This window comes from Rana temporaria, chromosome 4, assembly GCF_905171775.1.
Source record: "Rana temporaria chromosome 4, aRanTem1.1, whole genome shotgun sequence".
NCBI lineage: Eukaryota > Metazoa > Chordata > Amphibia > Anura > Ranidae > Rana > Rana temporaria.
In genome coordinates this window covers 433,494,077-433,521,353 of record NC_053492.1, presented here as the reverse complement: position 1 = coordinate 433,521,353, position 27,277 = coordinate 433,494,077, and the positions used below count along the sequence as shown (strand labels likewise).

At 44.3% G+C, this 27,277-nt stretch overlaps 1 protein-coding gene across 1 annotated transcript in view; it reads left to right on the top strand.

The window, feature by feature from the left end:
• Nucleotides 1–18,740: 18,740 nt before the first annotated feature.
• Nucleotides 18,741–27,277, top strand: part of KCTD3 (potassium channel tetramerization domain containing 3) — a 91,109-nt gene continuing 82,572 nt past the window's right edge. Inside the window, exons 1-2 of the mRNA XM_040351448.1 lie at nucleotides 18,741–18,954; nucleotides 22,226–22,279. Coding sequence (XP_040207382.1) covers nucleotides 18,848–18,954; nucleotides 22,226–22,279 — 161 coding nt within the window. The 5' untranslated portion in view covers nucleotides 18,741–18,847. The remainder of the gene's footprint in view (nucleotides 18,955–22,225; nucleotides 22,280–27,277) is intronic.

The following is a 27,277-nucleotide window of genomic DNA, read 5'->3' as shown; positions in this document are numbered from 1 at the left end:
TTTTCAATAATTGAACAATGCAGTAATGATTTAGGTTCAGATTCATTGTATTTTATAGGAGCTTTGTAGTATCTGTATAATATATTGCAGTTTTTGTTATCAGATTATATGCTTTAGCACTGCCTAAAAGTGTTGGTGAAGAAATGTACATCTGTAATGTACAAACCCTGGACACTAAGCCAATAAAATGAACATCTTTGACAACGCTGCTGTGTTGCCGTACAAACATTTTCTGTAAAATGTCTAATCCACGTGAATTATTCAGTAGGGTACAGGAAACACGATCCCATAAGCAGAACAGCTAATAGCGCCAGGTCATAATGATCTTGTGTTATCATATTAATGTTAGTAACCTTTCTATAAAATAGGCAAGTACAGCCTGCCACAACACCAAATAACACAAATTAGCTTTCCGCACAGAATTAAACAAGTGTGCCTTTTTAGGCAATAGATCATTAGCATAACATTTTTGATTGCACGGAGTACTGAAATAATCTTCATGTCAGGTCAGATGTGATCGAATTCATATAGAGTGTGATAAAAGATGATCAAGCTTCACTACCATGGCTAATAAATGAGCATAAAAGTCAAATAAATGTTCAGTTTATTTCTATCAAAATTAAGGTGAGCAAAATCATACGGTTTAAATTTCTAAGCAGCCACAGTGTGAATCGAAAAATATCAGCCCTGCCAGCAGCCCATAAGTGCGCATGGGCGCCGCCCCCTCTCTCCTGCCACCCCCTTTATCACCAATTGATAGATTCATGCATTGCATGAGTCTATCTATGGCCGCCGCTGACACCCCCTATTCAGGCTCCCGCCCCTTTTTCGGGCACCTGAATTACAGCGGCGAGGGGTGGTTTTAAAGCACCTGATTAGAGTCATATAGGTAGATTCAGGTACGTTCGTGTAACTTTGCGGCGGTGTAGCTTAAGGAATTTAAGCTACGCCGCCGTAAGTTAGCGAGGCAAGTACATGATTCACAATGTACTTGCCTGCTAAGTTACGTCGGCGTAGCCTGAATCGGCGGGCGTAAGGGCGCCTAATTCAAATGTGTTTGAGGGGGGCGTGTTTTATGTTAATGGCGCTTGACCACACGTTTTTTACGTTTTTTCCTAACTGCGCATGCGCCGGGCGCCTACATTTCCCAGTGTGCATTGCGGCTAAGTACACCGTACGGGCCTATTGATTTCGACGTGGACGCAAACGACGTAAATCCCGATTCACGGACGACTTACGCAAACAACGTAAAAAATTTGAATTTGGACGCGGGAACGGCGGCCATACTTGACATTACTATTCCAACTAGGGCTAAGCTCTAACTTTACACGGCCTATCTCTTACGTAAACGGCGTAAAAGTACTGCGTCGGCCGGGCGTACGTTCGTGAATCGGCATATCTCCTCATTTACATATTCTACGCCGACCGCAATGGAAGCGCCATCTAGCGGCCATCCAAAAAATTGCAATCTAAGATAGGACGGCGCAAGCTGTCGTATCTTAGATATGTTTAAGCGTATCTCTGTTTGAGCATACGCTTAAACATAAGTCGGCGTAGATTCTGAGTTAGGTCGGCTTATCTACTGAATCTACCTAATAGGCTCTAATAGGCATCAAAAAAGGTAAACAGCCATGCTTGGGACTTGCAGTTCATCCAGCTGTGTTAGAAAGGTGAATGAAAAAAGCGAATGAATGGCAGCATTTAATGGGCACACTGGCAGCATTTGATGGGCACACTGGCAGCATTTGATGAGCACACTGGCAGCATTTGATGGCACAGTAGCAGCATATGATGGGCACACTGGCAACATTTGATGGACACACTGGCAGCGTTTGATGGGCACAGTGGCAGCATTTGATGGGCACACTGGCAGCGTTTGGGCACAGTGGCAGCATTTGATGGGCACACTGGAAACGTTTGATGGGCACAGTGGCAGCATTTGATGGCACAGTGGCAGCGTTTGATGGCATATTGGCAGCGTTTGGCACAGTGGCTGCATTTGACGGGCACAGTGGCAGTCTGCCTGGAGTTTGCATGTTCTCCTTGTGCCTGTGTGGGTTTCCTCCAACACTCCAAAGACATGCTGGTAGGTTAATTGTCTCCTGTCTAAATTGGTCCTAGTATGCTGTATGTATAATTGGGAGTTGGGGACCTTAGATTGTAAGCGCCTTGTGGGCAGAGACTGATGTGAATGTACTATATATATATGTAAAGCGTTGCATAAACTGATGGTGTATGTACCTGTGATAAGGAAATTATAACTGGTCCATACTTTACATAGCAAACAGGACTCCAGGCATTTCAAGTTATTACAGGAAAATGGGTTCTTGGTCTTGGGAACCTTTCTCTCTCTTGTAGTGTAGCTTCTAATGTTTGTCTTCAGCTTGTGTTTCTGGCCTTTAATCTTGGAAAGTTTGGTAGCCATTCTCATATGTGCGTAGCTCGTTCAAATTGGGTTTTTACATCCGTTTCTATGAGGGACGCATTTCTGTCTACAAAGTCAAGATGTCAGAATAGTACCATGAATACCATTGGTTAAATATGTCCAAAGATCAGGCTTTTGATGATTCAATTATAATTAAAGTAGTTATAAAGTCTAAGTGATTTTTTACATTAATTGATTCTCTGCAGTAGCAGCGTCCCCGTAGGGCTTGCTGAGTGTTGACTTCATAGGCCTCTCTCTGGTTACCTGCAGCTGCTTGCTAATAGTTCCCACTTTGTTGCTGAGAGTTCCCATTTTGTTGCTGGGGATTCCCGCTTGGTTGCAAGGTGTTTCTGTTTGTTTGCTAGGAGTTCCCACTTGTCCCACCCTTACTCCTGCTTGCTTGTTAAACAATGACCAGTCCAGGGTATACAAGTTTTTTTTAACTTAATGCATGAAATGCATTAAAGGAGAAGTACAGCCAAAGATCACCTAGACCGGCACCTGGCTCAGCTTCTCAGCGAGCCGCTGAGAGCCTGAGCCGTCCGCTACAACCCTCTCCACAGCCCAGTGATCCAGTGAGCAATGGAGGGGCATAGCAGGCAGTCACCAGCTCTCTGCTCAGCGAGCTCTGAGAACCGAGCGATCGGCAGTGATTGATCACTCGGTTCTCAGCCTTAGACCCGGCGGGGGACAGATACTGCATCCACCTAGGTAAGTATGATTCTAAAATAAATAAAAAAAATACCACACTTCTCTTTTAACCACTTGCGGCAGGTTGGCTCTATTGCGCAAATTGCCGTAGCTGTACGTCGCTTCGTGCACCGGCTGCCGACCACCCGGATGGGTATCTGTCAATGTAAACACATTGGGCGAGATTCACAAAAGAGATACGACGGCGTATCTCCTGATACGCCGTCATATCTCTGTTTTAGGGCCGTTCTAACTATGCGACTGATTCATAGAATCAGTTACGCATAGCTAGCCCTAAGATCCGACAGGTGTAATTGAATTACACTGTCGGATCCTAGGATGCAATACTTCGGCCGCCGCTGGGGGGAGTTCATGTCGTAAACCAGCGTTGGGTATGCAAATTAGTAGTTACGGCGATCCACTAAGGTTTTTCCCGTCGTTACGTTGGCGCAAGTCTTAGATTCCCGTCGCAAAGTTAGGGCTGCTATTAACATGGTGTAAAATTACTCCACCATGTTAAAGTATAGCCATCGTTCACGCGTCGAATTTTTAAAAAAAAATTCCGGCGTAAGTACGTTACGCACGTCGCGATTCACAACACGTCGCGCCGCTGTAATTTCGCGCAAAGTACGTCGGGAAAATTGCGAACGGAGCATGCGCAGTACGTCCGGCGCAGGAGCGCGCCTAATTTAAATGGTAGCCGCCCCATTTGAATTGGGCGGGCTTGTGCCGGACATGTTTACGATACACTGCCGCAAGTTTCCAGGTAAGTGCTTTGTGGATCGGGCACTAACACTGAAAAGTTGCGGCAGTGTAACGTAAACGGGTTACGTTACGCTGCGCCGCAGGTACGAGAATCTGGCCCACAGATCCTCATTCTGTCAGGGGAGTAGAAAGAAATTGTCTGTTCCTAGTGATCAGGAACAGCGATCTCTCTCCTCCTCCAGTCAGTACACTCCCCTAACAGTTAGAAACACCTCCCATGGAAGATATTTAACCCCTTGATTACCACTAGTGTTACCCTTTTCCCTGCTAGTGTCATTTATACAGTAATCAATGCATTTTTATAGCATCGATTGCTGTATAAATGTCAATGTTCCCAAAAAAGTATCAAAAGTGTCTGTCCACCGTAATGTCGCAGTCTCGCCATTACTAGTAAAAATATATATATATATATATATATATATATATATATATATATATATATATTAAAAAAAAAATACACAAATCTATTCCCTTTTTTGTAGACGCTATAACTTTTGCGCAAACTAATCGATATCCACTTATTGCGATTTTTACCAAAAAATATGTAGAATACATATTGGACTAAACTAATGAAGAAATTTGTTTTTTACATTTATTTTTGGATATGTATTATAGCAAAAAGTAAACATTATTATTTTTATTTTTTCAAAATAATCGCTCTTTTTTTGTTTATAGTGCAAAAAATTACAACCGCAGAAGTGATCAAATACCACCAAAAGAAAGCTCTATTTGTGGGAAAAAAGGGAAATGCATTTTGTTTGGGTACAGCGTCGCACAACCATGCTGGGCTCACATATGAACAGCATGCGGCTCACAGAAAGGGTCCAATGCGTCTCTGTTCACCGTTTCAGGTCCGATTTGAGCCTGAATTTTGGGCTGAATTCGGACCTGAAACGGACCAAAATGCGTACAGGGTTTTTCTGCAAAACGCATCGGACCTGCTGCGGAGATATGTGAACCGGTTCCATAGAGAGCTGGTCAAAATCTCCTGCTATTGCAAATTGGATGCAGGGAACTGCACCCAATTCGCAATGGTGTGAACCCGGCCTAAAGCGACGCAGTGCTGTATCGCAAAAAATGGCCTGGTCATTAAGAGGGTAAATTCTTCCTGTCCTTAAGTGGTTAAGGTAAAAAAAAAAATTCTACCTTTAGACCCCTTTCACACTGGAGCGTGTTTACAGCGGATTAGCGTTAAAAATAGCGCTATTAAAACGCTCATAAAATGCTCTCCATGCATCTCAATGGACCCTTTTACACTGGCGGGGTGTTGAGAAAAGTCCTGCAAGCAGCATCTTTGGAGCAGCTTTTGGGCGCTGAAAAAAACTCTCCAAAAACGCCCCTCTCCATTGAAATGAATTGAAAGCGCTGTAAAAACATCTGAATAGCGCCTATAATCCGCTCTGAGCTGTAGAAAAGTCACATGATCTCCCAAAAATGTAAACATGCAAGCAAAAAAAAAAAGAGCATCTACAACAGCAGGACTGAAATTACCCATGCTTCAATAACGCTTGAAAAACTCTGTTAAAACACCCGCAGCGTTGCGTTAATTTTGCCGCTAGCGCCCTAAAAAACACGGTAATAGCGCTAAAGACGTTTTAGGGCGTTTTTGCAGCGCCTCGGTGTGAAAGGGCTCTAACAGCCACTTTAAATTAGTTGCGCTCCTTTTCATTTATTATATTTTAACGCCATCTAGTGGACAAAACTCACATGCACAAGTTCTTACATGTTCACTGGAACTATTACAGGACCGATTACCTGAATTATTAAAATGTCAGTCCTCTCAAAAGTAGTATTTTATTTATAGGGGTAGCCTGGTGGGCTTAGTTAGCTGCTGACTTATTTTATGTTTTGGATACGGCAACAGTATAAAAAATCCAGCAGGGAGAGTGGGAGCCCCTCACAATGGCCATATTGGGTGTGCAAACCCAGGAACTTAATCACAGAGATCTCACCAATGATCTCAGGCACGTCATATTACAGATGGGAAAATGAAGATCAGTGCCTTAAAGTCCAACTGCAGGCAGGCCCGGATTTCCCACAAGGCCACTGAGGCCACTGAGACTGGAACATACAGTTAAGGGCGGTAAGTTATGGGGGAATCCGCTCGCTCGTTAACAAGTGATTGCGGCGATGTCGCCGAAATCACTTGTAAAATTTGTGCTCCCGTCTGTCCTCCCCTCTCCCCCCCACCCCACATACCTCTCTCTGCTGGCTCTGTCTTCGGGACTCCGGCCTCCCCCCGGCCACCGAGTCTGTCTCCTGTCCCTGCTGCCGATGTACACAGAGAGAGGGGAGAGCTGTGCTCTTCCCATCTCAGCTGTGATAGCAGTTCCAGCACAGTGCTAGGACTCCTGTTTTGGTGGTGACAGGGTCAATAAAGAGAACATGTCACCGCCAATTGCTATCACACAGGGAATTGTTTTCTGCTGTGTGATAGCAAAAAAGTTAAGTGAACAAAATTGATAAAAAATAAATAAATAATAAGAAATAATAATTAAATTAATAAAATAAAAAAGTAAAGAATAAGAAAAATAATAAGGAAAATAATAAGAAAATTATACAAAAATTTAAAAAAGTAAGCGACAAGCTACTAATAATAAAAAAAATGATAAAAAAGTAAAAAAAAAAACATATTTAAACTAACCGTGCCGCTCATTCTCCGTTGATTTGGGGGGGTTCGGTTGGCAGGGAGGGGGTGCTTTGCGGAACCTGGCCTTGGGGCGGCAGGGAGAGCAAATCCGGCCCTGACTCCAGGCTAGTTTTTAACCACTTCAGCTCCGGAAGATTTACCCCCTTCATGACCAGGCCATTTTGTGCGATATGGCACTGCGTTTACTTTAACTGACAAATGTGCGATTGTGCGATGTTGTACCCAAATAAAATAAAACAAATCCCCACAAATAGAGCTTTCTTTTGGTGGTATTTGATCACCTCTGCGTTTTTTACTTTTTTGCTATAAAACACACTCAAATAAAAAAAAAAAATTGAATTTCTTCATCAATTTAGGCCAATATGTATTCTGCTACATATTTTTGGTAAAAGAAAATCCCAAATAATCATATATTGATTGGTTTGCGCAAATGTTATAACGTCTACAAACTATGGAATATATATTTTTTATTAGTAATTGCAGGCGATCAGCAACTTATAGCAGGACCAAGATATTGCAGGGGACAAATTGGACTGTCTAAGGGCTAGTTTACACTTGTTTCAAAACAAGGCTTTGGATATGCTTTGTTAAAGCTCTCTGAACGCCAGTGTGGTACCCGATGATTGGCTCCCAATGTGCAGAATCAGAGCAGAAGCAGGTCGCCAGCAGCGTAAACGCCCCTCCAGACCCAGAAGTGTCAGATCACATACTAGGTACATGATCTGGCACAGAACGGCTGCCCTGCCACTGTATATGTGCGGTGAGCAATCTGCAAGTGGTTAAAGGTCCCCCCCGGAGGTTAAAAATATCTCCTCTCCAGTTTTGTCCCTGCAGTAATGCCTTTCTGCCACTAGATGACCCCAGTCTCAGTCTTCCAGAAGACTTAGGCCTCGTACACACGACCGAACATGTCCGCTGAAACTGGTCCGTCGGATCAGTTTCAGCAGACATGTCCGACCGTGTGTAGGGCGGACCGGACAAGCGGAAGCCTGTCCGCCGGAACTTGTCCGATGGTCAGTACGACTCATCGGACATGTCCGCTGGCCCGAGAACTCGCGCATGACGTCGAAGTGATTTGACGCATGTGTGGAAGCATTGAACTTCCGGGTTCGCGCACGTCGCCGCGTCATCGTCGCCGTCACGTCACTGCGTATTCTGTCCGCGGGGATTTTGGTTTGATGTGGGTACAACCATGAGACCAAAATCTGCTAGCAGACATGTCTGATGAAAACGGTCCGCGGACCGTTTTCATCGGACAGATCCGCTCGTCTGTACGAGGTCTCACTGTGAGGGCATACTATTAGCTGGATTCAGAAAGATTTACGCTGGCGTATCAGTAGATACGCCGACGTAACTCTGAATCTACGCCGTCCTAAATTTAAGCGTATTCTGGAAACCAGATATGCTTAAATTAGGCTAAGATACGAGCGGCGTAAGTCTCCTACACCGTCGTATCTTAAAATGTAATTTTTAGGCTGGCCGCTAGGTGGCGCTTCCGTTGAGTTTGGCGTCTAATATGTAAATGACTAGATTCGCCGATTCACGAATGTACGTGCGCCCGTCGCAGTAAAGATACGCCGTTTCTGTAAGAGATACGCTACGTAAAGATAAAGCTGCCCCCTAGGTGGTGTAGCCAATGTTAAAGCGGAGGTTCACCCGCACATGACACTTTTTCCCCTTAGATGGATGCTCGTTTTGTCTAGGGGAATCGGCTAGTTGTTTTAAAATATGATCCGTACTTACCGTTTACGAGATGCATCTTCTCCGCCGCTTCCGGGTATGGGCTGCGGGAATGGGCGTTCCTATTTTGATTGACAGTCTTCCGAGAGGCTTCCGACGGTCGCATCCATCGCGTCACGATTTTCCGAAAGAAGCCGAACGTCGGTGCGCAGGCGCAGTATAGAGCCGCACCGACGTTCGGCTTCTTTCGGCTACTAGTGATGCGATGGATGCGACCGTCGGAAGCCTCTCGGAAGACTGTCAATCAAGAAGGAAGGCCCGCTCCCGAAGACCCATACCCGGAAGCGACGGAGAAGATGCATCTCGAAAACGGTAAGTACGGGTCATATTTTAAAACAACTAGCCGATTCCCCTAGACCGAACGAGCATCCATCTAAGAGGAAAACATAAAAAAAAACATAATTGGGTGAACTCCCGCTTTAAGTATGGCCGTCGTTCCCACGTTGAAATTTGAAAATTTGACGTCGTTTGCGTAAGTCGTCCGTGAATGGGGCTGGACGTAATTTACGTTCACGTCGAAACCAATACGTCCTTGCGGCGTACTTTGGAGCAATGCACACTGGGATATGTACACGGACGGCGCATGCGCCGTTCGTAAAAAATGTCAATCACGTCGGGTCACGAGTAATTTACATAAAACACGCCCCCATCCTCATTTGAATTAGGTGCGCTTACCCCGGCCCCATTTACGCTACGCCGCCATAAGTTAGGAGGCAAGTGCTTTGTGAATACAGTACTTGCCTCTCTGACTTAAAGCGGCGTAGCGTAAAATACGATACGCTACGCCGCCTTAAAGATGCAGCGCTCTCTCTGAATCTGGCTATATGAGTGCAAAGTGCCACTGACCTGTCCCCGAAGGGGCGCCACCACTATTGCTTCCTCCATGATCATTAACCACTTCCGGACCGCCCACCATCATTATACATGATGTGTTTAAAGAGGGATACTGTTGTTATGGAAGCAGCTAGCTACCATAACCCTGGTATCCTCTTCTTCAGTGGGCGGTCCTCTACAGATACGCCGCTAGATCACTTTTATCGGCAGCAGGAGAGGGCCCCTCGTCCCGCCGCTCTCCGGTGCCCTCCGCAGCTTACCGGAGCCGCCGGTAAGGGCCATATGTCTTAAAGGGACTTTTTTGTTGTCATTTTTACAAATCACATATAATTCCAAATATGAGATCTGAGGTCTTTTTGACCCCAGATCTCATATTTAAGAGGACCTGTCATGTTTTTTCTATTACAAGGGATGTTTACATATCTTGTAATAGGAATAAAAGTGACCCATTTTTTTTTTTAAACAGTGTCAAAAAAATAAAAAAAATAAAGTAAAATAAATAAGATTTTTTTTTTTATTTAAAGCGCCCATCCCGACGAGCTGACGCGCAGAAGCAAATGCATACGCGAGCAGCGCCCGCATATGAAAACGGTTTTCAAATCATACATGTGAGGTATCGCCATGATCATCAGAGCGAGAGCAATAATTCTAGCCCTAGACCTCCTCTGTAACTCAAAACATGCAACCTGTACAATTTTTTAAACGTCGCCTACAGAGATTTTAAAGGGTAAAAGTTTGACGCCATTCCACGAGCGGACACAATATTGAAGCATGACATGTTGGGTATCAATTTACTCGCAAAACATCATCTTTCACATTATAAAAAAAATTGGGCAACTTTACTGTTGTCTTATTTTTTAATTAAAAAAAAGTGATTTTTTTTCCAAAAAAAGTGTGATTGTAAGACCGCTGCGCAAATACGGTGTGGCAGGAAAAAATTATATGTTTGGGGTTTCCAAGTAATTTTCTAGCAAAAATCATGTTTTTAACTTGTAAACACCAAGTCTGAAAAACAGGCTCGGTCCTTAAGTGGTTAAAGAGGAGTTCCACCCAAAAAAGGAACTTCCTCTTAACCCACTCCTCTCCCCCTTACATGCCACATTTGGCATGTAATTTTTTTGGGAGGGGGAGTGGGGGCTTCAGGAGAAGGGGACTTCCTGTCCCACTTCCTCCTTCCGCCGAGGGGCTGCAAAGGCGATACGTCATATCGCCTTTTGCCAGCCCCTCCCTGTAGGCGATCGCCTGGGACACGTGACAGGTCCCAGGCGATCGCCTGTCCAATCAAACAGCGCGGCGCTCGCGCATGCGCAGTGGGTGCCCGGCCGTGAAGCCGAAAGCTGTCACGGCCGGGTGCCCACAGTGACAATGAAGATGCCGGCCGGGGAGGGGGGGAGAGGAGCGGACCCCCGGCCGGCGTGTCGCTGGAGCGCTGGAGCAGGTAAGTGTCAGTTTATTAAAAGCCAGCAGCTACACTTTTTGTAGCTGCTGACTTTTAATAAACTTAAAAAATGGGTGGAAAACCCCTTTAAGAACTGTCCAACACCAGCAGGAAAACAGGGCTCTGCGTGTCGTGTGATTGGCCTGAAGGCTTACAAAAATTGTATAAAATGTTTTATATCCCCATAGGGCAGTGATGGTGAACCTTGGCACCCCAGGTGTTTTGGAACTGAATTTGGCCCAGTATATATATGTATATATGTGTGTATGACTGTGTGTCCCAAGCGTGTCACGATCCTACAGGGTAAAATGACCGCACCAGCCAAGCAGACTCTGGCTGGAAAAAGCGCCCAGAGGCGATTCAGTTCGCATGAGTTGCACTATACAAGACATTCATTCATTCACACACACGTGTGCTGTGTAAAGTTAAGGCACCCAAAACAACGACTAAATTTGCGACGGGAAATCCTAAGATCCGACAGTGTAAAACAATTACACCTGTCGGATCTTATGGCTATCTATGCGTAACTGATTCTATGAATCAGTCGCATAGATAGAAACAGAGATACGACGGAGTATCTGAGATACTCCGTCGTATCTCGGCTGTGAATCTGGCCCATAGCTCCCAACTGTCCCTGATTTGGAGCAATGTCCCTCTGTCCCTCATTCCTCCTCATTTGTTCCTCATTTTGGTCTGATCCATATAGATGTATAAAAAATGCACTTTTTATTTTTCAAAAATAGTTTTCCAGCGCTAAACCTTTCATCTGATTTCTAAATTGCTGCATTTATAGATTCCAAAAGCCAATATAAAGGAATAGTAGCGGTAAAAAAAAAGCACTTTTGGGTTTAACCAATCTTGTTTTTTGTACAATTCTCCTTTAAGGGGGCGTGGCTGGGGGGTGTCCAATGCCTGCATACTTTTGTTAATAGGTGTCCCTCATTCCCATCTTAAAAATTTGGGAGGTATGTTGTGAATAATTTCTGGGAGGCTTTTCTCATGTACACATATTTACAAGAAATAAAAAAGAGAGGGCGCACCAGCCTAGCGCATTATCCCATTCTCAAGTATATTTATTTATTAATTATGATGACAATTAAAAAACTACTCACAGACATGTGAAGAAATGAAGCTTTGTAAAAAGCCACCTTGTCGTGGCATCCAATCCTGAAACCGACAGTTTACAGATGACAAAGAAAATAACATCAGGGCCTCTGCTGGCTAACGCGTTTTTCCATGCCGGCTGGGAAAATGCTCTGAAATACAGAAAACTAGACATGTGCAATTCGTTTAGTTTCTAATTAGTTTTTTAACGAAAATTCGTTAATTTCAAATTTTCGTTTTCACAAATTTTTTTATTTCTGAATTTTCGGACTTCCGAAAATTTCAAATTTCCGAATTTTTTAATTTCCGTATTTTCGAATTTTTACATTTCCGAATTTTTGTATTTCCGAATTTCGGAATTTCGTTTTTTTTTTATTAAAAAAATCCCAAATTTTAGAATTTTGGAATTTTAGATATTCCGAAATCCCGAATTTTCGAATTAATTTTTTTTCGTACTTTCACATTTTTAATTTCCGAATTTTCCGAAATTTTCTGAATTTTTTGAATTTGCGAAAATTCGTTTTTTTCATTTTCGTTTCATTTTTTCGTTTTTTTCCGTTTTATTGTTTTTTTGCTTTTTCGGAAATCCGAAAATTCGGAATTCCGAATTTTCGAATTTCAGAATTTTAGAATTTCCTGAATTTACGAATTTCCGAAAAAAGCCAAATAACGAATAAAACGGAAAAAAATGTTTTTCGATTTTCCAGAATTTCCGAAAAAAGAAAGAAAAAGAAAATAACATAAACGAAAAAATAAACGAATGAAACAAAAACGAAACATTTTTTTTCTATTTTTCCGGATTTTCCTGAAAAAAGAAAGAAAAAGAAAATAACATAAATGAAAAAAAACGAATTTTTTGGCAGTGCACATGTCTACAGAAAACCCCAAATTATGAAGCCCACATTTATGAGATTCCATAAGAACATGAAAAATTGCTAGCACTCTTTCAATAATGTAAAGGGAATTTATTAAAGGACCACCAGATTAAAATGTTTTGGGACCAGACAGGATGCCTCTATTGTTATAAATGTAATACATGTATAGATGTACACAGTATGAAATCACAATGGAATGAACAATCGTATATGCACATTATACCTTTTCCTAGAAATCTCTTATATTGCCTATTGAGTGACACCTAGTGGGGAAATTAAAGATTGCAGTTCATAAAGTAAATTCAAGATATTTTGCCAGCTCGGCACAGTTGCTGTTTATGTGTAATCTCTGTTTTAAGATTGTCAGTACTACAAAGGAATAAAGACATGAGGCTACAAAACATAAAATGGGTTATACAATAAAATGTCAAATATCAGTTATCATCAAACAGGTACAACAGTTCTGGTACAGTTGCTGTTTAAAAACAAAAAGGTAGGCGAGAAAGGTAAATAGAAATTAAATTATTCGAATTGTTCCACCTTCATCACACAGTGGCAGCTGAGACTTGCCCACATGGTTGTGTCCCAATGCTCCTTCTCTTATTATTGCCACCCATCTCTCCTTATATTATTAATGCTATTCAATTTCAGAATCTCAGTTAAATAAAACAAGTGGAGCTTCACCCAAAAGGGGACATTCAGCCTTAGGGCCCTTTCAAACGGAGCGGATCAGGATCCGCTCCGTGTGTCCGCAAAGCTCAGCGGGGATCCTACGTAAAATCCCCGCTGAGCTGGCAGCTGACAGGGCGGTCCCCGCACACTGTACAGGGACCGCCCTGTGTTTCCTCTGCTCTCCCCTATGGGGGATCGGACGAACATGGACCGTATGTCCGTGTTCATCCGATCCGGCAGACGGAAGAAAAATAGGATTTCTTCCGTCTGCAAATGCGGATCTTTGCGGAGACGGACAAATTACGGGTGTTAGCGGATGTTCATCCGCTGACACCCGTAATCACATAGGGACCCATGTATGTCCCGTTTTCATCCACAAACGGATGGATGAAAATGCGGACATACGGTCCGTACGTGTGAAAGGGCCCTTAAGGCCTCCCGTCTCCTCTGTCAGAAATGTCCCCTTTTTTTGGGGGGGGGGGGGGGGGGAGAGTGGATACCTGGTTTTGACAGGTTCCCAGCTTCCACTTCCACTTGGATTGACTTCTCCTCTCCGCCTCTCTCCCCACAGTCTTTTGGGACTTGTCACAGGATCCAGAAGACCATGGGACCAATCAAATTTTACCTTGATATACAAGCGATGTCTTGATATAAGAGTAGAGTCATGTCAGAACTGAGTATAAAAAAAGAAGAGAGGAGCCAGTCTAAGTGTAGCAATATGGTTACATTTAATGAAGGTACAACATTTAGCAACTTATTGCTAGACTTAGAGGTGCCTCTCTTCCCTTTTATACCCTGTAAAAAAAAAAAAATGCTTTGATGTACAAGTGCTTTCAGATGCTCGTTGTCTGACTCCTTGTTGCATGGATGGGAGCATATGCTGCCCTGAAACCTGGATATAACTTTTAGCACTGTTGGGAAATTTTCAGATGTGCAACCTGCTCATTCCATACACACGAATGCACCCCCATACCATCAGAGATGCAGGCTTTTGAACTGAGCACTGATAACAAGCCGGAAAACCCCCCTCCTCTTTAGTTTGGAAGACGCAGAGGCAGAGCCCAGGGTTCCCAAAAAGAATGTCAAATTTAGATTAGTCTGACCACAGAACAGTTTTCCACTTTGCAACAGACCATTTTAAATGGGCTTTGGCCCTGAGAAGAGGGCGGCGTTTCTGGATCATGTTCAGATATGACTTCTTCTTTTCATTTTTGGATAGCATGGCAAACTGTGTTCACAGACAGCGATATTTGGGAGTATTCCTGAGCCCATGCAGAGATGTCCATTACAGAATCATGCCTTTTTTTTAATGGAAGGAAGTGTTACAAACCACGACCTCCCAAAAATACACAAAATCCCTCTATTATACAGAAAATGACCAGGGGGGGGGGGGGGGGGTGATGTATCAATTATTTATTGATGTATTATTACGTATTATTTAGTTATTTCTTTTATTATTTATTTATTTATTTATTATGATTTTTAGTTATTTGTGTAATTTACATGTATTTATTTATATATTATTACTATATATATATATTTTTTCATTTAACCACTTTAATACCAGGCACTTTCGCCCCTTCCTGCCCAGGAAAATGTTCAGCTTTCAGCGCTGTCACACTTTGAATGACAATTGCACGGTCATGCAACACTGTACCCAAACTACATTTTTATCATTTTCTTCCCACAGAGCTTTTTTTGGCTGTATTTGATCACCTCTGGGGTTTTTATTTTTTGCTAAACAAACTAAAAAATACCGAAATTTTTGAAAACAAAAAAGATTTTCTTCGTTTTGGTTCTAAAAAAAATGTTTCCTTCACTGACAGGCAATCATGAGACGGCGCTGATGACCACTGATGAGTAGGGATGAGCTTCGAGTTCGAGTCGAACTCATCTTTGACTCGAACATCGCCTGTTTTACGAACAGCGAACAATTTGGGGTGTTCGCGTCAAATTCGAAAAGTCGCGGAACACCCTGTTAAAGTCTATGGGAGAAATCTAAAGTGCTAATTTTAAAGGCTAATAGGCAAGTCATTGTCATAAAAAGTGTTTGGGGACCTGGGTCCTGCCCCAGGGGACATGTATCAATGCAAAAAAAAGTTTTAAAAACTCGAGCAGTGATTTTAATAATGCTTAAAGTGAAACAATAAAAGTGAAATATTCCTTTAAATTTCATACCTAGGGGGGGGGGGGGGGGTGTATAGTATGCCTGTGAAGCAGCGCATGTTTCCCGTGCTTAGAACTGTCCCTGCACAAAGTGTCATATCTGAAGGAAAAAAAGTCATTTCAAATCACTCGCGGCTATAATGAATTGTCGGCTCCTGTCAATTCAGAGAAAAGTGATTCATAAAAATAAAAAATAAAAAGCGTGGGGGTCCCCCCCGAAATTCAATTACCAGGCCCTTCAGGTCTGGAATGGATATTAAGGGGAACCCCGCCGTCAATTAAAAAAAAATTATGTGGGGTTCCCCCCAAATATCCATTCCAGACCCTTCAGATCTGGTGTGGATTTTAAGGGAAACTCCACCCCAAATTTAAAACAAAATGGCATGGAGTTCCCCCAAAAATGCACACCAGATCCCTTATCCGAGCACGCAACCTGGCCGGCTGCAGGAAAAGAGGGAGGGACAAGAGAGCGCCCCCCCTCTCCTGAACCGTACCAGGCCACATGCCCTCAAAGCACCATGTCAGGCGAGGGCCTCATCCCCACAAACCTTGCCCGGTGGTTGTGGGGGTCTGCGGGCGGGGGGCTAATCGGAATCTGAAAGACCCCTTTAACAAAGGGGACCTCCAGATCCTGCCCCCCCCCTATGTGAATTGGTAATGGGGTACATTGTACCCCTACCATTTCACTAAGAAAGTGATCCGGGGTCCAGCGATGAAAAGATCTCTTCATCCAGGTACGGGATCCAGAGCGCACGCATCGCCGGCTGCCTGTCTCCACCAGAGACAGCCCGGGCGAATGACGCGGCTTGAGCCAGTGACAGCTCTTATATCGGGCTGTCTGGCGCTGGATCCCGGACCTGGATGAAGAGATCTTCTCATCGCTGGATCCCGGCGGAGAGGAGATCACCCATCGCAGGATACTGACAACGTTGAAGTGGAGACCGAGAGTGGATTACCACCGCTGGATTTAATTAAATTTTTTTTTTTTTAAAGGACTTTTTCCACGATGTGTGTTTTCATTTTTACAATTCTTTACACGTTCTTTGTGAAATGGTAGAGGTACAATGTACCCCATTACCAATTCACATAGGGGGGCAGGATCTGGGGGTCCCCTTTGTTAAAGGGGTCTTCCAGATTCAGATAAGCCCCCTGCCCGCAGACCACCACAATCAGCGGGCAAGGGTTGTTGGGATGAGGCCCTTGTCCCCATCAACATGGGGACATGGTGCTTTGAGGGGTCACAGACCCCCAAAACATCCTCCCAATGTTGAGGGCATGTGGCCTGGTATGGTTCAGGAGGGGGGCGCTCTCTCGCCCCCCCTCTTTTCCAGGTTGCGTGCTCGGATAAGGGGTCTGGTGTGGATTTTTGGGGGAACTCCACGCCATTTTGTTTTTAAATTTGGGGTGGAGTTGCCCTTAAAATCCACACCAGACCTGAAGGGTCTGGAATGGATATTTGGGGGGAACCCCACGTCATTTTTTTTTAATTGACAGCGGGGTTCCCCTTAATATCCATACCAGACCTGAAAGGCCTGGTAATTGAATTTGGGGGGACCTCCATACTTTTTAAAAAAAAAATTATGAATGAATTTTCTCTGAATTGCCGGGAGCCGACAATTGATTATAGCCGCGAGTGGTTTTAAATTACTTTTTTTTCCCTTCAGAGTTTACATTTTGTGCAGGGACAGTTCTAAGCACGGGAAACATGCGCTGCTTCACATGCATACTATACACCCCCCCTAGGTACGAAATTTAAAGGAATATTTCACTTTTATTGTTTCACTTTAAAGCGGGGGTTCACCCTATTAATAAAAAATAAAATGAGGCATAGTAGCGCGAGCTACAGTATGCCTGTCTTTATTTTTTATCCCCGTACTCACTGTGCAATCGTAGAGACAAGATTACGACTCCCAGCGGGGAATGGGCGTTCCTATGGAGAGAGAAGGTGATTGACGGCCGGCTCTGGCACGTCACGCTTCTCCGGAAATAGCCGAAATAGGACTTGGCGCTTCACGGCGCCTGCGCATAGTCTGTGCGCAGGCGCCGCATAGTGCCGTGAAGAGCCGAGACCTACTCCGGCTGTCTTCGGGGAGCGTGACGTGCCAGAGCCGGCCGTCAATCACCTTCCCTCTCCATAGGAACGCCCATTCCCCGCGGGGAGTCGTAATCTTGTCTCTACGATTACACTGTGAGTACAGGGATAAAAAAATAAAGACAGGCATACTGTAGCTCGCGCTACAATGCCTCATTTTATGCTAAAAAGTTGTTATGGAGGGTGAACCACCGCTTTAAGCATTATTAAAATCACTGCTCCCGAAAAAACGTCAGTTTTTTTGCATTGATAAATGTCCCCTGGGACAGGACCCAGGTCCCCAAACTCTTTTTAGGACAATAACTTGCATATTAGCCTTTAAAATTAGAACTTTCGATTTCAAACGTTCGAGTCCCATAGACTTTAACGGGGTTCTAAAGTTCACACAAACTTTTGGTCTGTTCACAGGTTCCGGTGCAGACTGAACGGGGGGGTGTTCGGCTAATCCCTACTGATGAGGCGGCACTGATGGGCACTGATAAGGTGGCACTGATGAGGAGGCACTGATATGTATAATTGATGGGCACTGATAGGTGACACTGATATGCAGCACTGATCGGCACTGATAAGCGGCACTGATGGGCACTGACAAGCGGCATTGACAAGCAGCTGTGATGGGCACTGACAGGCGGTTGTGATGGGCACTGACAGGCGGCACTGATGGGCGGTACTGATTGGCACTGACAGGTGGCACTTGCAGGTGGCACTGATGGGCAGCACTGATGGGCAGCACTGATGATGAGGTTCTAACGGGTGTTACTGTAGGGCACTGATTGGGAATGTGATGGCATGTTATCCTGCTGGACGTCATATGATGCCCAGTCAGGATAACAGAACCACTTCCTGGCCATCAATCTGCTATAGGGAAGTGATAAAGCAGAAAATAAAGCAAAAAAAAAAACGCAAATGGCGTGTTTCCATTAATTTCTATGGGGGAAAAAAAACATGCCATAAACGCGTCAATTTGCCCAATTTGAGCTATAAAAAAAGCTCCAGTATTTTTTTTTTCTCCTCCAGCGTTTCGGGGGTTCGGGGTTCGCGCTTCAAGCTACAAAACGCTGAGCTGTGAATTGGGCCTGAGCGATGAGGGGGCGTTGCTTTTCTGCGAATAGGAGGAGTCTGCTCAGTCATTGGCGATGGGGGGCAAAAAAAAGTTGTGTAATGTTTCTCTCACTATAAAGTAAACAGTGCCCGTGTAGCCGTATTTTGTATTTCCCCGTGTCTTCTGCGCATGCCCGGCAGTTATAGAGCAAGTTCAGCTCCTCCCCGCTACATCACGATCTCTTGATTGTAATCGCCGGGATCGGCGCATGCGCAGAGGCGCAGGAGTGGGGAGCAGAATTACATGGGATGCAGAGCCGGCCTTCCCTGAGCCCGATCCCGGGAAAGCGCACTAATGCAGCCCGGGGATTGCAGGCCGCAGCCCAGCATGGCCGGGAACTGCAGCAGCTTCAACTCGCCCGGCACAGGGGAGATCATCCAGCTGAATGTGGGGGGCACCAGGTAGGTGGTGAGCTGTAGTAGGTAGGTAGGAGGTGAGCTGTCATTCATAGATGAGGCAGGCTCAGGACTTCTTCACCTGTCTAGGGGGAGGGAGGATAATCCATGTCTGCTATATTATTATTATTATTCCTATTATTATCACACTCCATGGGCCTCATTCACATGTGTGTGTGAAAAGCGCACGTCCCCCGCGTGCTGTCACTGGGTCCCCATTCACCCCTCATGTTCTCTCACCGTGTCAGGAAATGCGCACTTTCCGCAAGGTTTTGGAAGCGCACTGCAAACGCGTATTGCAATGCCAATAATTATTAATGCCGCCCCAAACACGGTTAGCAGATGTGCGTTTTTCTGTTGCGGCATGCTAAGAAAGGGGCGGGGGCGTCTTTGGCACGCTTGTTGCGAATAAGGCAGCCCATTCAAGTGGAGGGAAAGTCCTGTGTGCGACGCGCGCCAACGCATTGCAATACGCACGCTCTCGCTATGTGAGGTGTAAACGGGGACTAATTCCTAATGGCAACCAGCAGACGTGTTCTTTTATTTGCTGCAAGACATGGAAAGCGCAGCCCCTCGTTCACACTAAGGATGAGCTCTGGCGTGTTCGCATAGTACACGTGCAGAGCCCGCCAGGAAGTCTGCACAGCGCTGCGCTAATTACAGCCAGAGAGACATTTCCCGATCTCTGCAGCCGAGCATCGGACAATGTCTCCCTGGCTGTGGTTAGCGCAGCGCCGGGCAGACTTCCTGGCGGGCTCTGCACGTGTACTATGCGAACACGCCAGAGCTCATCCTTCGTTCACACCTGCGTGGTCTGAATAGGCATGAGAAAACGCACGTCACACTTGTGTCGCCATTCATTCTTAACCCCTTCCTGTCTGCATTATAGCTAAATGACAGCTACAGCCTGCACTTAATTTGCCGGGAGGGCATCTATTGATGTCCTCCTGTGATCGCGCTGCCCGCACACACCTATGGCGCATGGGCGGCACTCTGAGTCCTTCAGGGTAAAGGGCCAATCCCTTTGTATCCAACGTATGTCCTCCAGTTCTGGCACCACAATGTTATCTCTGAGTCCTTGGGAATTGGCTGGTCACAGAGCATGGTAAAGGGCCAATCACAGCAGGCCCTTTACCATGTGATCAGCTGTCAGCCAATGACAGCTGATCACGGAAGAAATTCGGTTACCGGACTTACTTTAGAGGCTGATACTGGGGACGTCTATTGGACAGAGGCTGATACTGGGGACGTCTATTGGACAGAGGCTGATACTGGGGACGTCTATTGGACAGAGGCTGATACTGGGGACGTCTATTGGACAGAGGCTGATACTGGGGACGTCTATTGGACAGAGGCTGATACTGGGGACGTCTATTGGACAGAGGCTGATACTGGGGACGTCTATTGGACAGAGGCTGATACTGGGGACGTCTATTGGGCAGAGGCTGATACCGGGGACGCCTATTGGGCAGAGGCTGATACCGGGGATGCCTATTGGGCAGAGGCTGATACCGGGGACGCCTATTGGGCAGAGGCTGATACCGGGGACGCCTATTGGGCAGAGGCTGATACCGGGGACGCCTATTGGGCAGAGGCTGATACCGGGGACGCCTATTGGGCAGAGGCTGATACCGGGGACGCCTATTGGGCAGAGGCTGATACCGGGGACGCCTATTGGGCAGAGGCTGATACCGGGGACGCCTATTGGATCTAGGCTGGATTACATTTTCTGCTCCTGCAGTGTTTCTTTTCGTTCTTTTTCAGGAAATGTTTTGGGATTTGTTCAGATGGTGTAAATGACTTGCATGCTTTTCATTCTTTTGTAGTAAGTCATCTGTGCCTGATCACTGGCGGGTGCTATGTGTTATTATCAGAGTAGCATTCTCACTTCTACACATAACCTGCCTCCCCTCCCCCAGCACATTCATTATAGGTTGTACCCCTCTCTCTTTTTTTTAAAGATTGACATTGTGCACACCCAACTTTAAAGCTGAAATTGAATCTGTTTTCTATTTTCTTTCTGAGTTTTGTCAATATGCTAATAAAACGTTTCTGTTTTCACTATGTACCTTTTTCTAGACCCATTTATGCCATAACTCGGTAAATGGCACAGTACCCTGCTTCAAGAAAAAAAGCAGAGCTCACAAATTACTACCAACCGCTGGCTCTGATAGGCACTTCCGCACAGCCAACCAGCTGCCGTTATTCAGGTGGTCGGCGCTCAATGTCCAGCCCCCTGAATAGACCAGCGGCAGCTGGCAATGCATGAATGTATGTTATTTGCGAGAACCAGGGGGGGGGGGGCCCTATGGACGGGCCGCCACTGACTTGAAGTAGTGAGATTTCTAAGTTGCAAGGTTAGTGCGATTTCTTTCGGGTGCTACTTGATAGACATCTGTGTGGCTTCATGCTCTGATGTCTATTAAAGTCTTGCCTGAAATCGGCAGTAGTAGTGCAGGAACTACTTTTGCAAATCGGCGCGGCAAAGTCAGTGCTTCACCGATTGGAATAGTGCATTGCCTCTAATAGGCTGCGACTTGTTATGCGATTTGATCTCTCGTTATATTAAAATAACCTGTTCTACTTACTTGCCCTGGTGTATTGGTTTTGCACAGATAAGCCCTGATTTTATTTTATTTTATTTTTTTCTCGGGTCCCTGGATGGAGCTCCTGGCCCCTCCCCCCTGTTGAGTGCCCCCACAATCAAGCAGTTTGCTAATGGGGCACCCGAGCTTCATTTCCGTGTACTCATTTAGACAGAGCCATGGTTTTCTCTCTCTCTCTCTCTCTCTCTCTCTCTCTCTCTCTCTCTCTCTCTCTCTCTCTCTCTCTCTCTCTCTCTCTCTCTCTCTCTCTCTCTCTCTCTCTCTCTCTCTCTCTCTCTCTCTCTCTCTCTCTCTCTCTCTCTCTCTCTCTCTCTCTCTCTCTCTCTCTCTCTCTCTCTCTCTCTCTCTCTCTCTCTCTCTCTCTCTCTCCCCCCCCTCCCTCTCTCCCTCTCCCCCATCCAGTGAGATATCAGTGTTTGTACAGCTGCTTGTCAAAATCTTCCCAGCTGGTCCTCTGCACTCTCACACCGTCCTATGGAAAGTTAGTGGGAATGATGGGCTTGTACTCCAGATCTCTCTATAGGATTGAATGAGAGCACAGATTGTTCTTACGCAGACAACAGAACAAGCATGAATATTTTTTCTATTAAACCTTTTTATAGCTGTGAAGTTGATATCTAGATAGAAATAGGATTTGTCATTTATAAGAATGTTAATTTGTGTATCTCCAGATTTAGTACATCAAGACAAACACTCATGTGGATCCCAGACTCCTTTTTTTCCAGGTATGTATGAGTGCTGCCTTTATGCTGTTTGTAGATACAGTTCTTCAAGGATGGAAATGTGTTATTTAAATAGTCTTGCATGGTTATAGTGCATGCAATTTTTTATTTATTTTTCTCATTGTAGTACAGCTTTATACAGCCTCACCCTCGCTCGTTGGATTTCTGGGACTTTCTACTTCTAAGCTGATACATGCAGACCAAGGAGTGCCAAGTTCTAACATCCCCATAAAAAAACACTTCTTAACCACTTGACCCCCGGTAGATTTACCCCCCTTCATGACCAGGCCATTTCTTTGCGATACGGCACTATGTTACTTTAAAGGCGGAGTTCCGGCCACAATTTCACTTTTTAAATACAAATACCCCTGTAATACACAAGCTTAATGTATTCTAGTAAAGTTAGTATGTAAACTAAGGTCCGTTTTGTTAGGTTGTTACAGCATTTAGACACTTTATAAAATAAAAATTGACTGGGGCCATCTTAAGTGTGGGCATCATGAAGCCAGACTGTATGACTTCCTGGATTTCAGCCTTGCAGATCACGCACATGCTCAGTGCTGCACAAGCAGTGTAATAGGTTTCAGATCAGGTTTCAGCACCTGTACTGTCCAAGTCACATGATTCTTCGAGACTGGGGAGTGCACAGACTCCTGGAAAGTTACACCCACTACATTCCCAGGAGTCTGTGCGGTGTAGGTTAGGAAGCTTAAGCACCTAGGTGCAGGAAGAGGGAAGATTAACTATTCTGCCTAGCAACAACACTTTGAAGGCATCTAAAAAAAAAAAAATTTTTTCTTAAAGGACTAATGACATTTTTTTTAAAACTACTGATGTAATGCTATATTTATGGGTGGAACTCCACTTTAACTGACAATTGCATGGTCATGCAAGGCTGTACCCAAATATAAATGATGTCATGTTCTCCCCACAAATAGAACTTTCTTTTGGTGGTATTTGATCACCTCTGTGTGGTTTTTACTTTTTGAACTAATAAACCAAAAAAGACAAAAAAAAAAGTGTGTGTGTTTTTTATTTTTTATTTTTTCTGCTATAAAACACATCCACAAAAAAATGTAAAAAATCTAATTTTTTTTCCATAATTTTAAGCTATGCAATCTGTTACATATTTTTGGTAAAAGAAAATCCCAACAAGCGTGTATTGATTGGTTTGTGCAAAAGTTATATCATCCCCAAACTATGGGGTGTGTATATATAGGTGTGTGTGTGTGTATGTATATGTATGTATGTATGTGTATGTGTATTATCGCCCCTGATTTTAACCCCCTTCCCTGCCAGTGTCATTAGCCACTTAAGCCCCGGACCAAAATGCTGCCTAAAGACCCAAGGGGTTTTTACAGTTCGGGACTGCGTCGCTTTAACAGACAATTGCGCGGTCGTGCGACGTGGCTCCCAAACAAAATTGGCATCTTTTTCCCCACAAATAGAGCTTTCTTTTGGTGGTATTTGATCACCTCTGCGGTTTTTATTTTTTGCGCTATAAACAAAAATAGAGCGACAATTTTCAAAAAAATGCAATATTTTTTACTTTTTGCTATAATAAATATCCCCCAAAAACATATATAACGTTTTTTTTTCCCTCAGTTTAGGCCGATACGTATTCTTCTACCTATTTTTGGTAAAAAAAATCGCAATAATCGTTTATCGGTTGGTTTGCGCAAAATTTATAGTGTTTACAAAATAGGGGATAGTTTTTTTGCATTTTTATTTATTTTTATTTTTTTACTACTAATGGCGGCGATCAGCGATTTTTTTCGTGACTGCGACATTATGGCGGACACTTCGGACAATTTTGACACATTTTTGGGACAATTGTCATTTTCACAGCAAAAAATGCATTTAAATTGCATTCTTTATTGTGAAAATGACAGTTGCAGTTTGGGAGTTAAACACAGGGGGCGCTGTAACATTTAGGGATCACTGTGTATGTGTTTACTAGTGTAGGGGGGTGTGGCTGTAGGAATGACGTCATCGATCGTGTCTTCCCTATAAAGGGAATGACGCGATCGATGCGCCGACACAGTGAAGCACGGGGAAGCCGTGTTTACATACGGCTCTCCCCGTTCTTCAGCTCCGGGGAGCGATCGCGACGGAGCGGCTATAAACGAATAGCCGCGCCGTCGTCCCGGAACGCTCCTGAAGCCACGGGGACCGCCGCATGTACGGGGGGGGGTCCCGATCGGACCCCCGACCCACGTCAAGCAGAGGACGTATATATACATGGATGTGCCTGCCTGTGCCATTCTGCTGACGTATATGTACATGAGGCGGTCCTTAAGTGGTTAATACAGTGACGGTGCTTTTTTTTTTTTTTTTAAAGCACTGATCACTGTATTGGTGCCACTGGTGCCCAAAAAGTGTCAATTAGGGTCAGGTATGTTGCAGTCCCGCTAAAAACCACTGATAGCCGCCATTACTAGTTAGAAAAAAAAATCCATGAACCTATCCCATAGTTTGTAAACACTAACTTTTGCGCAAACCAATCAACATCCGCAGAGGTGATCCAATATCGGCAAAAGAAACCTCTATTTGTAGGAAAAAAAAGGACATCGGTTTTGTTTTGGGTACAACATCGCACAACCGCGCAATTGTCAGTTGAAGTAACGCAGTGCTGTATCGCAAACAAAAAATTCTTGTCATGAAGGGAGGTAAACGGGTAAGGATGAGCGGCTGTGTATATACGGCCCTAGGTAAATCCTTTGCTCTGCTGAGAGCATGCTTCCCTGCGTGCTCCCAGCACAGTGATGAATGGGTACTGGAAAGCTCCTGATGCATATTTGCGATCACGAGCATTCCGATCCTGTGACTGCCAATCACAGTGGTCACATGATCAGAATGCCCGCCTCTCTGCATTTAGATCCACTTAAAGGGCTGAGAGGCTACAGCAGCGAGGGGTTAAGAATAGTTAGTCTTGGGTTTTTCTCCCCCCTAAAGCTCTGTGAAGACCCCCTGATATCTCACCAAAGCCACCAAAAAAAAAAAAAAATTGTAATAAATATTGAAAGCGTTAAATTGTAAAATATATATATAAAAATTAGGGCTGTGCAAATTAACTTTTAATTGATTAATCTTTAATTTTTTTGATCGATCAAAATCTTTTTGATCGATTTTAAAATTCTTTTGATTGGTACTCACCTCTCCGCCGGCTTCTGGGCCTTCAGGGAGTTTTGTCGGAGATCCAGTAACATCACGGACACCGGCAGGGCTTGCCGTGTCCATCTGAAGGGCTCCTTTGCTGTGCCTTCATATCTGCATGCCAGCAGGACCTTACTATCTGCCACACGCAAGGGCTGTTACTTCCCTCTATCATTTCCCTCTATCAACCTGAGATTCTACAACCATCCACTGGGAGTTGTGATAGTTCCCTTCATGGGACATCTAAATGCCGATGGACTGATGTTAACTTCTCCTCATCTGGATTCAGCAGTGGTATCGTTGTACACATTTTTATACCAGTATCATACTTGGCTACATGTTTTTTGAATGCTTTTGGTACCGTTTGGTATTACTCGCTCCATTTTTACAGTTTATGTAGCTACATCGATTTTATCTCCAGTGCAATATTTATTTGGTTACCTACTTAAAGACTATAAAAGTTTTAATGCTATTCCCATCGAGCGCTGCCTTTGTGTGTTTTTTGTATCCTGCTATCCATTTTTCCAGTGGTTGGTAGCTGCACTGGGAATCAGCCTGCAAGGAGATCAGCTAAAAGTAGTTGGATCTGTATGTGCGTTATAATTAATCGAAATTAGTCGATTAATCGATTTAAAAAAAACGATTAATCGAACAGAAAATTTTTAGGGCTGTTACTGATCGAAATTTTTCTGTTCGATTAATCGTTTGTTTTTTTAATCGATCGACTAATTTCGATTAATTATAACGCACATACAGATCCAACTACTTTTAGCTGATCTCCTTGCAGGCTGATTCCCAGTGCAGCTTCCAACCACTGGAAAAATGGATAGCAGAATACAAAAAACACACAAAGGCCGCGCTCGATGGGAATAGCATTAAAACTTTTATAGTCTTTAAGTAGGTAACCAAATAAATATTGCACTGGAGATAAAATCGATGTAGCTACATAAACTCTAAAAATGGTGCGAGTAATACCAAACGGTACCAAAAGCAGTCATAAAAACATGTAGCTACGTATGATACTAGTATAAAAATGTGTACAACGATGCCACTGCTGAATCCAGATGAGGAGAGGTTAACATCAGTCCGTCGGCATGTAGATGTCCAATGAAGGGAACTATCAGAACTCCCAGTGGATGGCTGTAGAATCCCAGGTTGATAGAGGGAAGTGATAGAGGGAAGTGTAACAGCCCTTGCGTGTGGCAGATAGTAAGGTTCCGCCCGGCATGCAGATATGAAGGCACAGCAAAGAAGCCCTTCAGATGGACACGGCAAGCCCTGCCGGTGTCCTTGATGTTACTGGAACTCCCTGAAGGCCCAGAAGCCGGCAGAGAGGTGAGTACCAATCAAAAGAATTGTAATCGATCAAAAAGATTTTGATCGATCAAAAAAATTAAAGATTAATCGATTAATTAAAAAGTTAATTTGCACAGCCCTAAAAAATTTTGATCAGTAACAGCCCTAATAAAAACTACTGACACAGTCCATGCATCATCCGTGCTGCATATTGGTGCCACTGTCGCATGAAATTAAAAAAATAGAATCGTTATCGGTGAGTGTCAGTACTTGTGGTATTGGGACAACCCTAGGGCAAATGTAGGACAACTTCCTGTGGGACGGGTAAAATCTTCTGGGCTTGTGGGTCAGAGTTTGGAGACTCAATGCTTCAGAAGAACAAGCTGAATATATACCAGTCCAGTTGGTGGAGAGCCCACTTTTTGCTCTCTTGTTATTTGGCATGGTGGGTCATATAGCATGCTCATTGATGACTGTTGCATCACTACTGTGTCACTCAGTCACATAGCTGTTAGTGGGAGGAAACTCGGTCAGTAGAGGACATGAGAT